At 45.3% G+C, this 19,206-nt stretch overlaps 1 protein-coding gene across 4 annotated transcripts in view; it reads left to right on the top strand.

Moving 5' to 3' along the window:
- Nucleotides 1–352: 352 nt before the first annotated feature.
- The window catches only part of POLR3A (RNA polymerase III subunit A), a 72,472-nt gene continuing 53,618 nt past the window's right edge, over nt 353–19,206 (top strand). For 3 of the 4 annotated variants that reach the window (XM_023547135.2, XM_064269767.1, XM_064269768.1), the window contains exons 1-8: nt 353–533; nt 6,196–6,331; nt 6,591–6,728; nt 7,201–7,372; nt 7,639–7,793; nt 15,255–15,494; nt 16,138–16,300; nt 16,660–16,796. In XM_023547135.2, the coding sequence (XP_023402903.2) occupies nt 490–533; nt 6,196–6,331; nt 6,591–6,728; nt 7,201–7,372; nt 7,639–7,793; nt 15,255–15,494; nt 16,138–16,300; nt 16,660–16,796 (1,185 nt within the window). In that variant the 5' untranslated portion in view covers nt 353–489. Of the gene's footprint in view, nt 534–6,195; nt 6,332–6,590; nt 6,729–7,200; nt 7,373–7,638; nt 7,794–15,254; nt 15,495–16,137; nt 16,301–16,659; nt 16,797–19,206 lie in introns of those variants that run through there. The other variant, XM_064269769.1, reaches the window with a different exon arrangement.

Below are 19,206 nucleotides of genomic sequence, written 5' to 3'. Positions count from 1 at the left end.
TTGAATCCGCCAGGCGCTCCTTGGAAACTCTATGGGGCAGCTTCTACTCTGTCCTATAGGGTCGCTATGAGTCGGAATCGACTCGACGGCACTGGCTTTGGTTTTGGCTGCCCAAAAAGCCCTGAAGCAAGAGGTTCTCGGTTTTTCTGGCTCTGCAGGTGTCTGAAAACCTAGAAATAGGCACCGGAAATGTATTCTTAAAAAAAAAAAAAAAAAATTCAGGACTCGGTGCAATTCCAAGGAGGCGCCGCGAGGTGGCAGTATAGGGAGAGGCCAAAAAGCGGCCCGGCCAAAGCCTCTCTTGACAGACAGGCGCGCAGGCGAGTCGCGGAAGAGGAAGCGGACACGTGGGCGCCGTACGGTGGCCCGGAGGAGGCCGCCGGTGTTTCCGCGGCGAGCGCGTCTAGAAGCGCTGCGGGAGCTGCGCGGAGCGTCGTTTCCCTCATCCGGCTCCCCGAGTCCCGAAGAGGGACCCTCGCAGCGGTCACCATGGTGAAGGAGCAGTTCCGGGAGACGGATGTGGCCAAGAAAATGTAAGCCGGAGCCAGACCAGGCGGAGGGAGGAGAAACGCGGGGCTGAGGGGGCCGAGGGGGCCGAGAAGGTCAGGCGGAGGTCCCGCGTGTCGGAGGTCAGAGGTCAGGGGTCGTGGGGGGAGGAGGGTCAGCGGTCGGAGGAGGTAACGGAGTCCTCGCAGGCGCTGGCTGGGTCCGGCCGAGAGGGGCGGCGAGGGCTTAGCGCCGGAGGCCTGGCGGTCAGGGGGCCCGCGCCCGGGCGGAGAGGTCGCGCGTGGCCTGGGTCCTGGCGCTGCGGGGTCCCCCAGGGCCGGCCGGTGGGCCCGCGTCAGCGACTCGGGCGGCTGCTGCGCGGAGAGCGCTCCGGCCCCCGGCTGCCTGACCGGGCGTTGCCGTGGGCGCCTTCGCAGGGCCGTGTGTGCCGAGCAGTACGGCGGGGTCCCAGCCGGGAGGCTGCACCGCGCGCGGGCAGGCGGCCTCGGAGGAGGGGCTGCGGTCCTGGCCTCTGCTCTAGAGCTCGTGGGTCAGGCCACAGCCCCTCGGAGCTCCAGTGCAGAAACGCGGTCTCAGAGCGTCAGCCGTCCCTGCAGCAGGCGCTGAGGAGGGTCCTGTGCAGGGTGTGTTAGGCTGCGACCGTGGGCTCAACAGCGGCTGTGAGAGTGCTGCAGGACCAGGCGGCGTCTCATTCTGTCGCACACGGGGCGGCTGTGTAGTCAGCTCCTCGCAGTAAGCCCTGCCCTTTCTCAGAACGTAAAAGGACGAGGGCATTTCCTTAACCAAGGGTTTGGGTGGAATTCAGCTTTTATCAGAAAGAAGCAGGAGGCTTGGAGCTATATTAAGGAGTCCTATTGCAGGCAGTGAGCAACCTTTGAAGGATTTTAAGCAGGCCAGTGTCTGAGTTCTCCTTCTGGAAAATCTTTTTTTATTCAAGGAGAACAAGATTGGAGGGAGGGAGACTTCAGAACCCACTGCAGGGATCCAGATAGGGAATGATGGTGGCCTGCACAAGGGAGGTGGAGTCTTTGGGAAGAAGTGGATTTCAGAGGGTGGAGGGTGTAAAATTGGCAGGATTGGTAGGGACGAAGGTAAGGGAGACATGAGGTTGATATGCACAATTTCTTGCTTGAGCAGCTGTGTAGATGTTGCCACTCAGTGGAGTGGGGAACCTGCAGTTTACCTGGATGAATGCAGTGGCCTCCCAGGTGGTCTCTCCGAATCGCGAATCGCGCTGGCTCCCTGTGCTAGCTAGCCCCAGCCCCATTCCCATTCATGTATAGTCAGCTTCCACAAAACAGCTACAGTGAGTCTGTTAAAATGCAAATTAGATCCATTTCACTCCACCTGAAAATCCTCCAGCAGCTTCCCCTTGCACTGCCATTTAAATTCCTCACCAGGGTTCCCAAGCCCTACAGGTGAGGCCCATGCATCCCTCAATGACTTTATCTCACACCGCTAGCCTTCTGTGCTCCAGCCTGATTGGTTTCCTTTGGTTCCTTGAAAACACCAAGCTTGTGCCAGCCCTAGGACCCTTGTCCTAGCCATTCTGCCTACTTGAAATGTTCTTCCTTCTTGTGACTGGCTCCGTCATCTTCAGAATTCCACCTTAAATGTCAGTTTTGCAGAGAAGCTTTCTGACCACAAAATATTAAGTAGCCTTAGATTCTCTTTACAACCTTAAGTTATGTAAACCCAGTACCCAACCCACTATGAGTCGGAATCGGTAAATATTGAAAACCAAAACCAAACCCACTGCCGTCAAGTTGATTCCAGCTCATAGCAACCCTATAGGACAGAGTAGAACTGTGCTATAGGGTTCCCAAGGCTGTAACGTTTATGAAAGCACACTGCCACACCTTTCTTCCCCGGATCGGCTGGTGGGTTTGAACTACTGACCTTTTGGTTAGGAGCAAAGCACTTTCACCACTGTGCCACCGAGGCTCCTTCCATAAAGATTACAGCCTTGGAAACACCATGGGGCAGTTCTCTGCCCTGTAGGGCCGCTATGAATCAGAATTAGCCCAACAGCAGTGGGTTTGGTATAGGGGTTAGGATTTAAAACACATGTTTTGTGGGGGACACAATTTAGTGCATAACATGCCTTATCTCATTTTAATTCTCTGAATGACACTGGTCACTCACTTTCAGGTATCTGTTTGTTTACTGTCTATTGTCCCCACCCTGAACTGTGTGCTTTGTGATGATAGGGACCTTATCTGTCTTATCTGTTATACTTAGGATGGTGCCTGGCACATAGTGAACACCCAGTATTTGTTGGAAGAATGAATAAAGGTACAGATTTGGGTTGTTTTTGATATGTCTGTGGGATTTGCAGGAACCTAGGTGGTGTAAGCAGTTGCAATCAGCTGTTAACCTAAAGGCTGGCTGTTCGAATCCACCCAGCAGCTGCACATAAGAAAAACTTGGCAATTGGCTTCCGAAAACCATTACAGCCAAGAAACCCCTATGGAGCAGTTCTACTCTGTAACACATAGGGTTGCCATGAGTCATAATTGACTCAATGGCCCACAGGTTTATTTCTTGGTTTTTGGTGGGATACCCAAGTGAGCTGTCCAGAAGAAATTGTGCGAACAGGTCTCCAGTGGGAGGGAAGTAGCTGGCCTCCAGAAAGAGATTTGAGAGTCATCAACATAGAAGCAAGTGATGTGATCACTTGGGAAGAACGTGTAGAATGAAGAGGTCACGGGCTGCAGTTCTCCTCCTTTCCCTGTTAATCCAGATGAATAGAGACCAGTTGTTGTGCCTTGGGTGGCTGCTTGTAAGCTTTTACAACCCCAGGCACTACGCAGTGGAGTAGGAGGGAGAACAGGAGCACTAAACACGGTATCAGGCCAGTTAACTGGGATGTCCCATGAAACCGTGACCCTAAACCTCCAAACCAAAAAACCGAACCCCAAGAGGTTTTTGGTTGTTTATAAGCAGCCTCAGCAGCTACTCTTTTTGTTGTTGTTGTGGTAAATATATCACACAACTTTTGCCAGTTCGGTTTTTTGCAGGTGACAACTTGACTGACAGCGATTAAAATAATGGGCTGTGCAACTCTACCCTTAGTCAGCGTGATATTCCCATCACCATTACCGCCCCCCCCCCCCGCCTCCCGCCTCTGGTAACCACGCATAACCTGTCCTCTATACGTTTGCCTTTTCTTGTCTTTTTATATGAGTGAGGTTGTGTATTGATTGATGTGACTGACTTATTTCACTCAGCAAAATATCTCCAAGCTCCGTCCATATCGTAGCGTGTATTAGGACTTCATTTCTTCTCTTGGCTGGGTAGTGTTCCGTCATATGTATGTAGCACATTTTGTTGATCCAGTCATCTGTTGATGGGCATTGAGATTGTTTCCACCTTTTGGTGTTGTGAAGAGTGCTGCAGTGAGCGCTGGTGCACAGCTCTCTGTTTGAGTCTCTGCTTTCAAGTCTTTGGAGAAATATCTGTTGAAGTCCCCTGTTCGTTTTTTAACTGTGTTGGCTTTTTGTTGTTGAGTTGTGGGAGTTCTTGATACGTTCTGGGTATTAAGCCCTTATCAGATGTACAGATACACACAAATATACAGTCCCCGAGTTTTGGACATCTGACTTACAGGCAACTTGTACTTCAGAACAGACTACCATAAAGCCTATTATATTAAAAATTGGAGTTAAGTACGTGCAGTGGTTCATAATAATGAACACATGCACTATTTTGTGACGTTCAGGAAAACATTGTATGGTTCGGAAGCGTGTAAGTGTTTTGCATGTGTACGTATAGAAGGGTAGAATACGTACTGTATACCAAGACAAGCGTCTGGCTAACTGACGTGAAGTGAGAACCGCACGTGCCTCTTCTGACTTGCCTACAAATTCTGCTTAAAGACACTCAGAAGCGGGTTTTGTTTGTAACCTGGAGGCTGCCTGGATGGGTGGGGGCACTGGTGGTTCAATGGTAGAATTGTGCACTTCATGCAGGAGGTCGGGGTTCGCTTACCAGCCGGTGCACCTCGTGGATGCCACCACCTGTCTGTCACTGGTGGCTTGAGTGTTGCTATGACACTGAGCAGGTTTTAGCAGAGCTTCCAGACTAAGATGCTGTAAAATGGTGGTGGTAGATCAGAACTCGTCGGACATCGGAGGATAATAACCTGGCTCAGCCCGAAGCTGATTCCCATGAGGTGGAGGTCAGACATGCTTCCGCTCTCCAACCTCCTTACCGTTTCTGGTATCAGCCATCCCTCACCACAACACTCTGCTTTTCTGCTGGGTTTGATAACTCGCTGCATTGGCCTCACAGAACTCGCCAACCATACTTAGAGTTAAGTGTTTGTTAAGGAAGTAACAGGGTACGACACAGGATCGGGAAGCACGCAGGCAAGGCCTGAAAGGCTCCCTCGTAGAGGAGGACACATCCCTCCCTTCTGCAGTGCAGAGCAGCCCCGTCAGCTCCTCTCGGCTGGGCAAGCAGGCAGGCCCCTCTCTCTGCCATGTACGCCCCCTCTCGGCCGTGCTGGCCTCCTCTCAGCCTCCTCAGGACCGGCTTCCCTGCCTTCAGCCTCTCCACTACCTGACCCAGCTCATACCAGCGTGGCAGTTTGTTCAGCTCTCTCAGCTGCAGTCCTAACAGCAGGTTTCTGCCATCACCACTGATCCGGCCTCAGGGCCCCTCCTGGGCCTGTAGCCCTGGCTCTGCCGCAGGGTCCCTTCCATGCCTCTTGATGTCCTTAGTGTTACAGCCCTTGATCTCTGTTACAGCTCTTTTAAGACGTTCCTTGCCTCCTCTCTGTCTCTCTGCTTCTCTCTTCTTGCCTCTTCTGCTCCCTTTTTCCTTCTTCTGTTTGTCTGTCGACCTCTGTGGGGTTGGCTGCATGTATAAGCAAACTCTTTGTTGATATCATGGCCGTCCTACCGGGGGCCGTGAATTGACCAATCCCCTCTCCACAGGCCAGTGTCCTTTCAGTTGCATAATAGGCTATAAGTGTACTGACCAATCCCTGCAGGGTATGTAAAATAGACAAATCTCAGAGCCTGGCAAAAACTATCAAACCACAAGTTGTTTACAGCTGACCCAGGAAACATCAGTCAACCTGGACAAAAGTAAGGAACCCTCTGGGGTAGAATACTAGCGCAAAGGTTGGGGGAAAAATCTCTCAAGCTGTTTTTCTAAGGAACCAAGGCAAAAGGCCACATAAAGGAACTCATATCACCGTAGACGTACTAGGAAGGAGGGCCTGATGATCTGCTTCTGAAAATCAGTGGATGAAAACCCTATCCATCACAAGGGTCCAGTCTGCAACCAGTCGTGGGGATGGTGCGGGACTGGGTGTGTTTCCTTAAGTTGTGCATTGGGTCACCATGAGTTGCTTGCCAACTCAGTAGCAGCTGACAACATCAGATATATAATGTGTAAATATTTTCTTCCGTTTTATAGATTGTTTTTTCACTTTCTTGGAAATGTTCTTTGATGCACAAAAGTTTTTAATTTCGATGAAGCCCAGTTTATCTATTTTTTTGTTGTTGTCCATGCTTTTGGCATCATATCGAAGAATCCATTGCCAAATCCAAGGTCCTGATGGTTGGCCACTACGTTTCCTTACAGAAGTCATACGGTTTTAGTGCCGTGGATCCTGTGTGTGGTGCGAGGTTGGTGGTGATTTTGATGTCATTGCTCCTCTGTTTCTTTCTGTTCTAGAAGCCATATCTGCTTTGGCATGAAGTCCCCTGAGGAGATGCGCCAGCAGGCGCACATCCAGGTCGTGAGCAAGAACTTGTACAGCCAGGACAACAACCACGCCCCCTTGCTGTATGGGGTGCTGGACCACAGGATGGTGAGATCCCTCTGCCCCGCCCCCCTCCCAGGCCCTGTGTTTGACTTGCTAATAAAACGGCGGGGAGGGGGGGGTGCTGCCTTCCCTCTGCTTTACCTCCCACATCTTTCTCAGACCAGTCAGACACTCCAGCCATCAGTCTGTTGGATGTGAATACGTGGCAGCTTCCCAGCTGATCCTGGACCCCCTTGACAGATGTGAACACTGGTCCCACTTTGCTCTCCAGTGAATTGATTATTGGATATGCTTTTATCCAAAGGGCACAAGTGAGAAGGATCGTCCTTGTGAAACCTGTGGGAAAAACTTGGCCGACTGTCTGGGCCACTACGGATACGTTGACTTGGAATTGCCTTGTTTTCATGTGGGATACTTCCGAGCAGTTATAGGCATCTTACAGGTAAGCAATCGAATGTCGATTTCTAAGTCCTAAATTCTGGAGCTGGGTTGGGGAAATTAGAGTGAGTTTAGAAATTGTGAGTAGAGGAGATTTTTTACTAAATACTTAAGAGTTTTTTATCTTGCACTGCACTAAAGTGCTGAAGGATCATTTATTCCTTTATTTTCCTACAGAAGGTGATACACGTGTGCATGTGTGTGTATGTATGTCTGTGTGTATATGTATACATAAGTATATAATAAAAAATATTTCAACAGTATGGAACAGCACAAATTAAAAAATGAAAGTTAAGAAAACTCCTTGCACCCAGGGTAACTACTGCCAGTGTTGTGGTGAACGTTGGCCACCTCTCAGCGTGTTTGTGTGTACGTCTGTCTGCCGCCGTTTGGTGTCCTGGATGAGGGGGTGGCGTTTTACAAAGAATAGTTCTTTGTCCCTCATCCTCTTCTCTGTTCTGTTTCATTTTGAAAAGATGATTTGCAAAACCTGCTGCCACATCATGCTGTCCCAGGAGGAGAAGAAGCAGTTTCTGGACTATCTAAAGAGGCCCGGCCTGACCTACCTTCAAAAGCGAGGCCTAAAGAAGAAGATCTCTGATAAGTGCAGGAAAAAAACCATTTGCCATCAGTGTGGTGCTTTTAATGGTGAGTGGAGTTGGTGAAAGGCTTCGTGATGGCCTTTACACCCACTCTGTTATGTTTGCTCTCGTAGTTTTATCTGCTTTCCCGGGGCGACTTTTCTCCTTGTATGTTAGGCTGCAGAGCCTGGCAGCTGGCACACTGTTAGTGACCATACCGTTCATCTTTCATGGCTGTAACGTTTTCAGATGTTTTGTTAACTAGATAACAACCTCCGGCCAGCCTAAGAACCTCATTTCCTTTATTCTCTCTAAATAAATGCACTCTTATAGGTACTGTAAAGAAATGTGGATTACTGAAGATAATTCATGAGAAATACAAGACCAACAAAAAAATAGTGGATCCAATTGTATCAAATTTCCTTCAGTCTTTTGAAACAGCCATCGAACATAACAAAGAAGTAGAGCCCCTACTGGGAAGAGCCCAGGTGAGAGCCTGAAGTGTACACCCACCCTCTGCCTGCCCCCACGTTGTCGTAGTTACCTAGTGCTGCTGTAACAGAAGTAGCACAAGGGGGTGGTTTACAGAACAGAAATTTATTTTCTCGCAGTTCAGGAGGCTGAGAGTCCACATTGAGGGTACCAGCTCTGAGGGAAGATCCCTGTCTCTGCTCCTGTAGCCCCAGTGTTCCTCGGTTCCTAGTGGTCTTCATCTGGCATCTTTCTTTTCTCATTTATGCTGGCTTGTCTCTGTCTGATCTGCCCTTTTTATAACTCAGAAGTGATTAGGTTTAGGGCACACCCGACACTGATGTGGCCTCATTAATGTAACAGAAAACCTTATCCCCAAATGGGATTACCTCCACAAGTATAGGGGTTAGGATTCCAGCCCATATTTTGGGGAGACACAGTTCAGTCCCTAACACCCATGCATCACACACTCTCTTTCACGCCTGTCTCCCTCACCTTTTTCCAGAATGAAAAGTCCAATTAAGTTAGCAGAAAAGTTCAATTACTAAGTTAGCAGTTAAGCTAAGAATAACTCCCCTTACAGCCATTAATTTATTTTAACTGGTTTAAGCTTAACTAATACAATTTTATGAAGTGTTTTGTTTTTTCTTGCTCTGGATTTGATTAGTGCTTAATCTTTTTTTGGGGGGGCTAATCCTCATAAAAAAAATAGTACTGTCTAATTGTTGTTGTTAGGTGCCGTCAAGTCAGTTCCCACTCATACCAACCCCTGTATATAACAGAACAAAACACTGCCCAGTCCTGTGCCATCCTCACAATACTTTTTGTGTTTGAGCCCATTGTTGCAACCAGTGTGTCAGTCCATCTCGTCGAGGGTCCTCCTCTTGTTTGCTGACCCTCTACCTTACCAAGCATGATGTCCTTCTCCAGGGACTGGTCCCTCCTGGTAGCATATCCAAAGTACATGAGATGAAGTCTCAACGTCCTAGCTTCCAAGGAGCATTCTGGCTGTAATTCTTCCAATAGAGGCTTATTTGTTCTTCTGGCAGTCCACGGTATATTCAGTGTTCTTCAACAACACCATAATTCAACAGCTTCAATTCTTCGATCTTCCTTATTCATTGTCCACCTTTCACATGCATAGGAGGCAATTGAAAATACCATGGCTTGGGTGAGGTGCATCTTAGTCCTTAAAGTGACATCTCTGCTTTTTAATGCTTTAAAGAGATCTTTTGCAGCAGATTTGCTCAATGCAATACTGACTGCTGCTTCCATGGACATTGATTGTGGATCCAAGTAAAATGAAATCCTTGGCAACTTCAGCCTTTTCTCCATTTGTCCTGTTGTGAGCATTTTGTTTTCTTAATGTTCAGGTCTTTGATCTTCATCAGTAAGTGCTTCAAGCCCTTTTCACATTCAGCAAGCAAGGTTGTGTTGTCTGCAAACCATAGGTTGTTAATAAGTCTTTCTCCAGTCAGGATGCTACATTCTTCTTCGTATACTCTAGCTTCTCAAATTAATTTGTTCAGCATATAGATTGAGTAAGTATGGTGAAAGGATACAACCCTGACACACACCTTTCCTGATTTTAAACCATGCAGTATCCCCTTGTATGTACAGGTTCCGCATGAGCACAGTTAAGTGTTCTGGAATTGCCATTCTTCACAGTGTTAATCTGTAATTTGTTAAATGATCCACACAGCCGGATGCCTTTGCATAGTCAGTAAAACACAGGTGAATGTCTTTCCTCCATGGGTGACCCTGCTGGTATCTGAATACCAGTGGCACAGCCTCCAGCATCACAGCAACACCCAAGTCCCCACAGTACGACAAACTGACAGTGGCTGAGCTTCCAGACTAAGACAGACTAGGAAGAAGGGCCCGGCAGTCTATTTCTGAAAAGCATTAGCCAGTGAAAACCTTATGAATAGCAGCGGAACATTGGCTGATATAGTGCTGGAAGATGAGCCCCCCAGGTTGGAAGGCATTCAAAAGATGACTGGGGAAGAGCTGCCTCCTCAAAGTAGAGTCGACCTAAATGGCATGGATGGAGTCAAGCTTTCGGGACCTTCATCTGCTGATGTGGCACAACTCAAAATGAGAAGAAACAGCTGTAAACATAGATTAATAATCGGAACCTTGAATGTACAAAGTATGAATCTAGGAAAATTGGAAATCGTCAAAACTGAAATGAAACGCGTAAACATTGATATCCTAGGAATTAGTGAACTGAAATGAACTGGTATTGGTCGTTTTGAATTGGACAATCATATAGCATACTATGTTGGGAATAACAACTTGAAGAGGAATGGTGTTGCATTTATTGTCAAAAAGAACATTTCAAGATCTATCCTGAAGCACAAATGCTGTCGGTGATAGGATAATATCCATACGCCTACAAGGAAGACCAGTTAATATGACTATTATTCAAATTTACGCACCATCCACTAGAGCCAAAGATGAAGAAATAAAAGATTTTTATCAGCTGCTGCAGTCTGAAATTGATCGAACATGCAATCAAGATGCATTGATAATTACTGGTGATTGGAATGCAAAAGTTGGAAACAAAGAAGAAGGATCGGTAGTTGGAAAACATGGCCTTGGTGATAGAAACAATGCCAGAGATCAAATGATAGAATTTTCAAAGATCAACGACTTCTTCATTGCAAATACCTTCTTTCACCAACGTAAACGGCGACTATACACATGGACCTCGCCAGATGGAACACACAGAAATCAAATTGACTACATCTGTGGAAAGAGACGATGGAAAAGCTCAATATCATCAGTCAGAACAAGGCCAGGGGCCGACTGTGGAACAGACCATGAATTGCTCCTACGCAAGTTCAAACTGCAACTGAAGAAAATCAGAGCAAGTCCACGAGAGCCAAAATGTGACCTTGAGAACATCTCACCTGAATTTAGAGACCATCAGAAGAATAGATTTGACACATCGAGCACTAGTGACTAAAGACCAGACGAGTTGTGGAATGACATCAAGGACATCATCCATGAAGAAAGCAAGAGGTCACTGAAAAGACAGGAAAGAAAGAAAAGACCAAAATGGATGTCAAAGGAGACTCTGAAACTTGCTCTCCAACGTCGAGCAGCTAAAGCAAAAGGAAGAATTGATGAAGTAAAAGAACTGAACAGAAGATTTCAGAGGGCGTCTCGAGAAGACAGAGTGAAGTATTATAATGACATGTGCAAAGAGCTGGAGATGGAAAACCAAAAGGGAATAACACGGTCGGCATTTCTCAAGCTGAAAGAACTGAAGAAAAAATTCAAGCCTCAAGTTGCAATAGTGAAGGGTTCTATGGGGAAAATATCAAACGACACAGGAAGCATCAACAGAAGATGGAAGAAATACACAGAGTCGTTATACCAAAAAGAATTAGTCGATGTTCGGCCATTTCAAGAGGTTGCATGTGATCAGGAACCGATGGTACTGAAGGAAGAAGTCCAAGCTTCTCTGAAGGCATTGGCGAAAAACAAGGCTCCAGGAATTGATGGGATATCAATTGAGATGTTTCAACAAACAGATGCAGCGCTGGAGGTGTTCACTCATCTATGCCAAGAAATATGGAAGACAGCTTCCTGGCCAACTGACTGGAAGAGATCCATATTTATGCCTATTCCCAAGAAAGGTGATCCAACCAGATGTGGAAATTATAGAACAATATCATTAATATCACACGCAAGCAAAATTTTGCTGAAGATCATTCAAAAACGGCTGCAGCAGTATATGGACAGGGAACTGCCTGAAATTCAGGCCGGTTTCAGAAGAGGACGTGGAACTAGGGATATCATTGCTGATGTCAGAGGGATCCTGGCTGAAAGCAGAGAATACCAGAAGGATGTTTACCTGTGTTTTATTGATTATGCAAAGGCATTCGACTCTGTAGACCATAACAAATTATGGATATTGTGAAGAATGGGAATTCCAGAACACTTAATTGTGCTCATGAGGAATCTACATAGATCAAGAGGCAGTTGTTCGGACAGAACAAGGAGATACTGACTGGTTTAAAGTCAGGAAAGATGTGTGCCAGGGTTGTATTCTTTCACCATACTTCTTCAATCTGTATGCTGAGCAAATAATCCCAGAAGCTGGACTATATGAAGAAGAACGGGGCATCAGGATTGGAGGAAGATTCATCAACAACCTGCATTATGCAGACGACACAACCTTGCTTGCTGAAAGTGAAGAGGACTTGAAGCACTGACTAATGAAGATCAAAGACCACAGCCTTCAGTATGCATTGCCCTTCAACATAAAGAAAACAAAAATCCTCACAACTGGACTACTGAGCAACATCATGATAAACGGAGAAAAGATTGAAGTTGTCAAGGATTTCGTTTTACTTGGATCCACAATCAACAGCCATGGAGGCAGCAGCGAAGAAATCAAAAGACGCATTGCATTGGGCAAATCTGCTGCAAAGGACCTCTTTAAAGTGTTGAAGTGGAAAGGTGCCACCTTGAAGACTAAGATCTGCCAGACCCAAGCCATGGTATTTTCAATCACATCATATGCATGTGAAAGCTGGACAATGAATAAGAAAGACCGAAGAAGAGTTGACGCCTTTGAATTGTGTTGGCGAAGAATATTGAATATACCACGGACGGCCAAAAGAACGAACAAATCAGTCTTAGAAGAAGAACAGCCAGAATGCTCCTTAGAGGCAAGGATGGTGAGACTGTATCTTACATACCTTATACATGTGAGGAGGGATTGGTACCTGGAGAAGGACATCATGCTTGGCAGAGTACAGGGTCAGCGGAAAAAAGGAAGACCCTCGACAAGGTGGATTGACACAGTGGCTGCAACAGTGAGCTCAAGCATAACAACGATTATGAGGATGGCTCAGGACTGGGCAGTGTTTCGTTCTGTTGTGCATAGATAGGGTCGCTATGAGTCGGAACCGACTCGACGGCACCTAACAGCAACAACCAATGTTTTCCTGTTATTGTCTGCTTTCAAAGCTGATAGTACAAGAAGCTAACAAGCTACGTCAGTGGCTACTGAGTACCTGTCCTCCACTGGACCTGTGAGGGATCATCCGGAACTGCGGGCAGTCGGTCTCCTCTCGGGTCATGCAGCCTAGATGTGAAAAGGCAGCTAATGTTACAGAGCAGAGTGCTGCCAGACACACAGGTGGCAGGGACAGTAAGCTCAGTGGGAAACCAGAAGGTGGGACACGGCACTTTTGACTTGGTGGTTAGGGAAGACTGAGGAAAGGGATGGCCTTTAAACTTTAAAGATCTGGTCTTTAAACTTGAGTAGAGTTTGAAGAGTCAAGGGCAGTGAGCTAGGCATGTCCAGGGTTAAGTAGCACATAGGGTCATTCTGAAATGGAGGATGTGTCTGCAAGGCCGAGAGAGCACTAATGATCACAGCCTACGTTAAGTGCTTGCTGCTCACATGCGGCCACTGTTCTAAGTGTTGCCCCTGGACTATGGTTGTTACTGTAGAGAAAGCCGAAGCTCAGGCTGAGAAGGGGGATCTGTCCCTCCACAGCCCTGGAGGCGAGGAGCTCTCTGAGGCGAGGCTTGTACGGGAGTGGGCCTGGAAGCCAGGAGGCATCCTGGCTAGGGAACTTGCAGTGATCCTGGTGTCCTGTCCTTATTAGCATCTTTGACTTCCCACCACTGTCACTTCAGAGGACTGCTTCACTGTCTCAGCATACCTAGCAGTAACAGGGCCTGGGAGGCCTTTTTCTTTGAAAAGTCTGTTAAAAGATTCAGCCCAGGAGATAACCACTTCCCATTTAAGGGTCTCTTGTCTGGTACATGGAGCTTGGCTCTCAGAGCATTCCTGAACTGCCACCACGTTCCTGTCAACCCCACCCTACTTTTCCCAAGTAGACATTTTAGAGGTTAAGCTCCAACATTCATGAAAACGGCATGGAACCAAGCAGTGTTTCATTCTGTTATACATAAGGGTGCCGTGAGTTGGAGACGACTCAGCAACAGCTGACAACTGTAACAACAGGGTAGTGGTTAAGAGCCTCGGCTTTGGGGTCAGACAAACCTGAGATTAGAGCCCAGCTCTGGCACTCACTAGCTCTATGACTCTGGGCACGTGACCTATCCTGGGCTTCAGTCTCCTCACCTGTAAAAGAGACTACAAGCGTGTCTGTCTTAGGACTCTTGCGAGGGTAGAGAGATGGATTCCAGATCAAGTGCTTAGTGCAGTCCCTGGTTCGGAACGAGTGCTCGGTGCATGTCATCCAGTTACAGTAGGTGTTTGCCACTGATACTGCCACCCCGATAACAATAACAGGATCATAGATGAGGCATCAGCCCAGCTCTCTGCTTTTGTGCTCCGCTCATAGTGTTCTGCCAACGTCCTTCTCACCAAAATTCCACCCATCCCTTAACTTCTTCCATGCAGCTGCCTCTGATATCTGGACACGCCCCCTTTGATCTTACCCTCCCCTGAACCACATGTAACACTTGATCACATCGCTTGTGTTCTGTGCTGTGTTTTTCCTTGTTTCTTAAGATTAGTCTAACAAGATCCATTTTTTTGAGATCATTTTCGATGCCTGTCGTGGTGGTTGGAGCAGTGGCAGATGCTCTGTAATCATCAGCTCGCCCTGGTCCGTCCTGCACCACCCGGGGAGACGGGAGAGGGCCAAAATGGGAATTCGCCATTTATCCCCTCCCAGGCCCCTCACTCACATCAGTGAATAAAACATGAGGGAGTGTGTTTGCATTTCATGGAGAGGGGCAGCATGCAATCAAGTGGTTATATTACCTCAGTGCTTATTAAAATATCTCAGGATAGCCCAAGGTCCTGACATTTTCGCCTGCCCGCTACTTTTCAGGCACTTGGAACCCCATGTCTTTACAAAGGCTATATAAGCTTGTTACAGAAAAAAAATAAAAAGAGAAGCAAAACAATTATAATTCTATTCACCTAAAGAGAGTCCCGTTAACACCTTGGTGATCCCTTCCATTTCCTTTTTTCTGCATAGATGTACATTTGCCCCCAACGTGAGGTGATGTACGCATGCTTATGTCATGTGCCAATGTTTGTGAACACTTTTCCATGTTAATAGCTACATTTCTGTGGTGCCCTTTTTCAGTAGCTTTGTAGTTTTCCATGTATAGATCTGTCACGATTTATTTAGCCTGTAACCTATCCAATGGTTTCCACCTTTTCACAATTTCACAATTAAAAACAACTTTAGTGAATATTCTTGTAACTGAATCTTTGTGTTCGTTTCTAAAAGTATATCATTTGGAATAATTAACGAGGAGTGGGATAATTGGCTTAAATAAATTGAAATAGGGGACATGCACATTTTTAAGGCTCTTGCAACGTAGCATGTTATCAACAAAAATTCCTGCTGTGGTTTATACTTTTCTTAAGGTAAATGACAAGTTAGAAAACATGAAGAAGTAAACCTTTGCCCAAACTATGAAAAATTAATATAACATCTCCATTCTTCCTTTCCTTCTTTCTGTAGGAAAACTTAAATCCCTTAGTAGTTCTGAATTTATTTAAACGAATCCCTGCTGAAGATGTCCCTCTGCTTCTCATGAACCCGGAAGCTGGAAAGCCCTCCGACTTGATTCTCACGCGACTTTTGGTGCCCCCTCTGTGTATCAGGCCCTCTGTTGTGAGTGATCTGAAGTCCGGCACCAATGAAGATGATCTGACAATGAAATTGACAGAAATCATTTTCCTAAATGATGTCATTAAAAAGGTCAGTGCTTTCTATTAGCATTTCTAAGGCTATAAGTTCCGGAGTATGTGTATACAAAAATGTCCAGTCAAGAAAATCAGGCTGAGGCTACCATTACTGAACATTTCCATCAAAGATTCTATAGAAGAATCCTGATCAGAAGGGGAAAAATGCAGAACAGAATTTCAAATGCTCAGAGACTTCAGACTTCCATGAAGTCTGAAGAGCCGTGAAGGTTGGATAAACCCCTTAAACTGTTGCCCTGAGATAATCTTTAAACTTTAAACCTAAAAAACCCTCTGAAGTCTTCTTAAAGCCAAACAGTAGTTTAGCTTAACTAGTAAAAAATGTCTGCCTTGAGCATCGTGCTCTTTAGGAACTACCTGTGTGGGATCAAATTGACAATGGCAACTCAAAAGTTGAGATAGGAACCTTAGGAGCAGAGTGCTTATGTTAATGAAGGAGGAATAACTCAGAAAAGGGGGGTGAGAATGGTTGCACAATTTGAACGTAGTCACTGTCACTGAATTGTAGGTGTAGAAGCTATTGAATTAGTGTATGTTTTCTGTGTATATTTTCCACAACAAAATAAAATTTAAAGGAATAGAAAATCAAGTCTACCTAGAAACAATGTTGTTTCTGTTCAATCTCTGCTCATTTTTAGCATCGGATATCTGGCGCTAAGACGCAGATGATCATGGAGGACTGGGACTTCCTGCAGCTGCAGTGTGCCCTCTACATTAACAGCGAGCTCTCAGGCATTCCCCTCAACATGGCGCCCAAGAAATGGACCAGAGGTTTTGTCCAGCGCCTGAAGGGAAAACAGGGTACGTTTCAGTCAGAATGTGCAGGAAACACCCTGCTGTCTTTGGTGAAAGTCTTTTGGTCTGTCTGTCAAGCTTCAGACCCCTGGTGGGTCAGTGGCTAAATGTTTGGCTGCTGACCAAAAGGTCGGCAGTTGGAACCCACCACCTACTCCTTGGAAACCATAAGGGGCAAGTTCTACTCTGTCGTATAGGGCTGCTACGCGTCAGAATCGACTTGACGGCAGCGGGTTTGGGTTTTCGTACGTGTCAAGCTTGTCTAGTCGAAAATCGGAGGCTTTCCTCAATTTCTCTGTTTATATAATCCCCTAAACAGCATACCCTGTGCCTTTAGGTTCTCTGACATATTCATATTTGTGTAGGTCGATTTAGAGGCAACCTTTCAGGAAAGAGAGTGGATTTTTCTGGCAGAACAGTCATCTCACCCGACCCCAACCTCCGGATCGATGAGGTAGCGGTGCCAGTTCATGTGGCCAAAATTCTGACTTTTCCTGAAAAGGTAACTACCATTCGGCTACTCAGTTCCTCACTTTAAATCTAACCTTCTGCAATATATTTTGATGTTCCAGACAACAGAGTGGGAAGTCCCCAGTAACCCAGCTAGCCCACAGTTTGGTGTGTGTGAGGGTGTGTGTACCTTTCCAGTTTGTTTTGTACATAACAGTTGATTCTTGTTACTTGCTGCAGCTGTGTTCTATGACGTCTCCACAAACACTGAATTAGAGAATCCTGACCAGCTTTGTTCAGTAAGACAGCTGGGAACGTACATGTTGGGCAACTAAAATTTTCTGTCACTCTGCCCATGCCCATGTTGGCAAATGACTGCAAGACACCCGGGGTATCAATGATTTTGGGGGTTATACATAAATTTTATAAAAGAAAAAAAAAAAATTTTTTTTTTTTTTTTTGAGTAGACAAATTTGCTAATATAGAATCTGCAAATAATGAGGATTGACGATATTACAGTACCTATAACATAACCACAGGCATGTCTAGCTTAATGTGTATATATCCATAGATGTATATACTGTTCCGAAAGTTTTTTTTTCGATTAATGACATCTTAGATATCTTTCTATGCTGGTCTGTACCTCACATTTTAAAATGACTAAATGCCATTTTAATAAGAAAAGGTTTACACATGGGGGGAAAAAAGCATTCTTTGATGGTTACCAGGGATGAGAGAGGAATAGAAGGAAAGTTACTAACTAGAAAGAAAACACATGTTAATATTGGTGGAGGGAAAGGCAATACACAATATGGAGGAAGTCAGCACAACATGACCAAGGCAAAGGAAGACGCTAAGAGCAATGCAAGAATAAAGGGCAACTACGGTGATTACTGTAACCAAAAGAAAAAAATTACGGATATCCATAATATCGAAAGAATTTACAAGAGTATTTTATAAAAAGCGATATTCTAGAAGTTGCTTTATTTTTAGTCATTAGAACCTTAGAGATGTTCTACTATGAAAAGAATGTATATGGTAAAAAAATATGTATATATATATGTATATAAATAGCTTTGGAAGGAAAAAAATGACTTAGTGATAAACAGCACAGCCGTTTAATTTTCTTGGGATGAATTATTTTAAAATTTTAGAATCACTGAGCCAAAGAGTGAGAACATTTTAGAAAATGTGTATATGTATATATATATTTTTTTTTTGACAAGAACATACATCAATTCAACAATTTCTACATGTACAATTCTGTTCCCTTGATTATATTTTTCAAATTGTGCAGCCATTCTCGCTATCCTTTTCCAGATTATCCCACGACCCTTAAGATAAACTTGCAGCCCCCTAAGCTTTTCATCTAACCTTTGGGGATGCTGTTGTCAGTTTGATCCTATATAGATAATTCTTTAAAAGAGCAAAATGCTCAAAGTTAACACTCTTTACTAATGACACTAAACTGTTGTTTGGTTTGAAGATGACTTTTAAGAAGTTTTTCTTAAGGTTTAAAGATTATCTCAGGGCAGCAGTCTCATGGGGGTCATCCAGCCTCAGTGACTCCAGAAAGTCTGGATTTCATGAGAATTTTAAGTTCAGTTCCACATTTTCCCCCTTTTGATCAAGACTCTTCTATAGTGTCTTTGATCAAAATGTTCTATAACCGTAGCCAGGCACCATTCAGTTCTTCTGACCTTATGGCAAAGATTTCATGGAGGCAATTGAATTTGAATATTTATGGCTGTTTCTGGATACCCAGAAAGGCTGTACCAGTTTACACTCAATTCACACTCATCATGAGTGTAAAAGGGTATTTACAGTGCTTTTTTTTTCTCAATAGTTCTCTAGGTAGCCGCAGGATATGATAGGACAATATTGATTGGCTTTGTCCTTGAGTTTCATTATGGGGCCAGATCATAGACGCTTCTGGTAAAGCTTCTGTGGCATGTCCTGTGTTGAATTACTAATGACCCAAGAGCTTCCTTCTCTGAAGTCGTGTTCCATGAGACTGTTGTTCAGGTTATGGAACACCCTACAACCTGTGCAAACTGGAGCCTGTGATGTTGATTTCGTGGCTTTGGAACATTAAAAGCCTGTGGTAAAGAATTGCAGTTGAAGTTGCCACCTGTTTCTGGGATCACAGAATGAGTGCTGGGAAGTCCCTATAGATTAGTCCCACCCACTCATTTTACTGATGGGGAAGCCAAAGGCCAGCAAGTGAGTGACCAAGTTGAGGCTGAAACTGGGTTCCTGTTTGACAATCATGGTCCTCCTTGCACACAAGAGCCTAGACAGCAGGGTGCCCAGGGTTGTCTCTCGTACTTGAGTCAACACAAGGAACAGAAAAATTGATATACTATGTTTTATAGTGTATGTGTGCGTATGTATGTGTATGCATGCCATATACTAGCTTATAAAAACTTAACAGTATCTCATGTTTTTATTGTGGTTTTTCA

This window comes from Loxodonta africana, chromosome 16 (assembly GCF_030014295.1).
Source record: "Loxodonta africana isolate mLoxAfr1 chromosome 16, mLoxAfr1.hap2, whole genome shotgun sequence".
NCBI classification, from domain to species: Eukaryota; Metazoa; Chordata; class Mammalia; order Proboscidea; family Elephantidae; genus Loxodonta; species Loxodonta africana.
The sequence above is the reverse complement of the archived record's forward strand: the minus strand, read 5'-3'. Positions and strand labels throughout refer to the sequence as shown.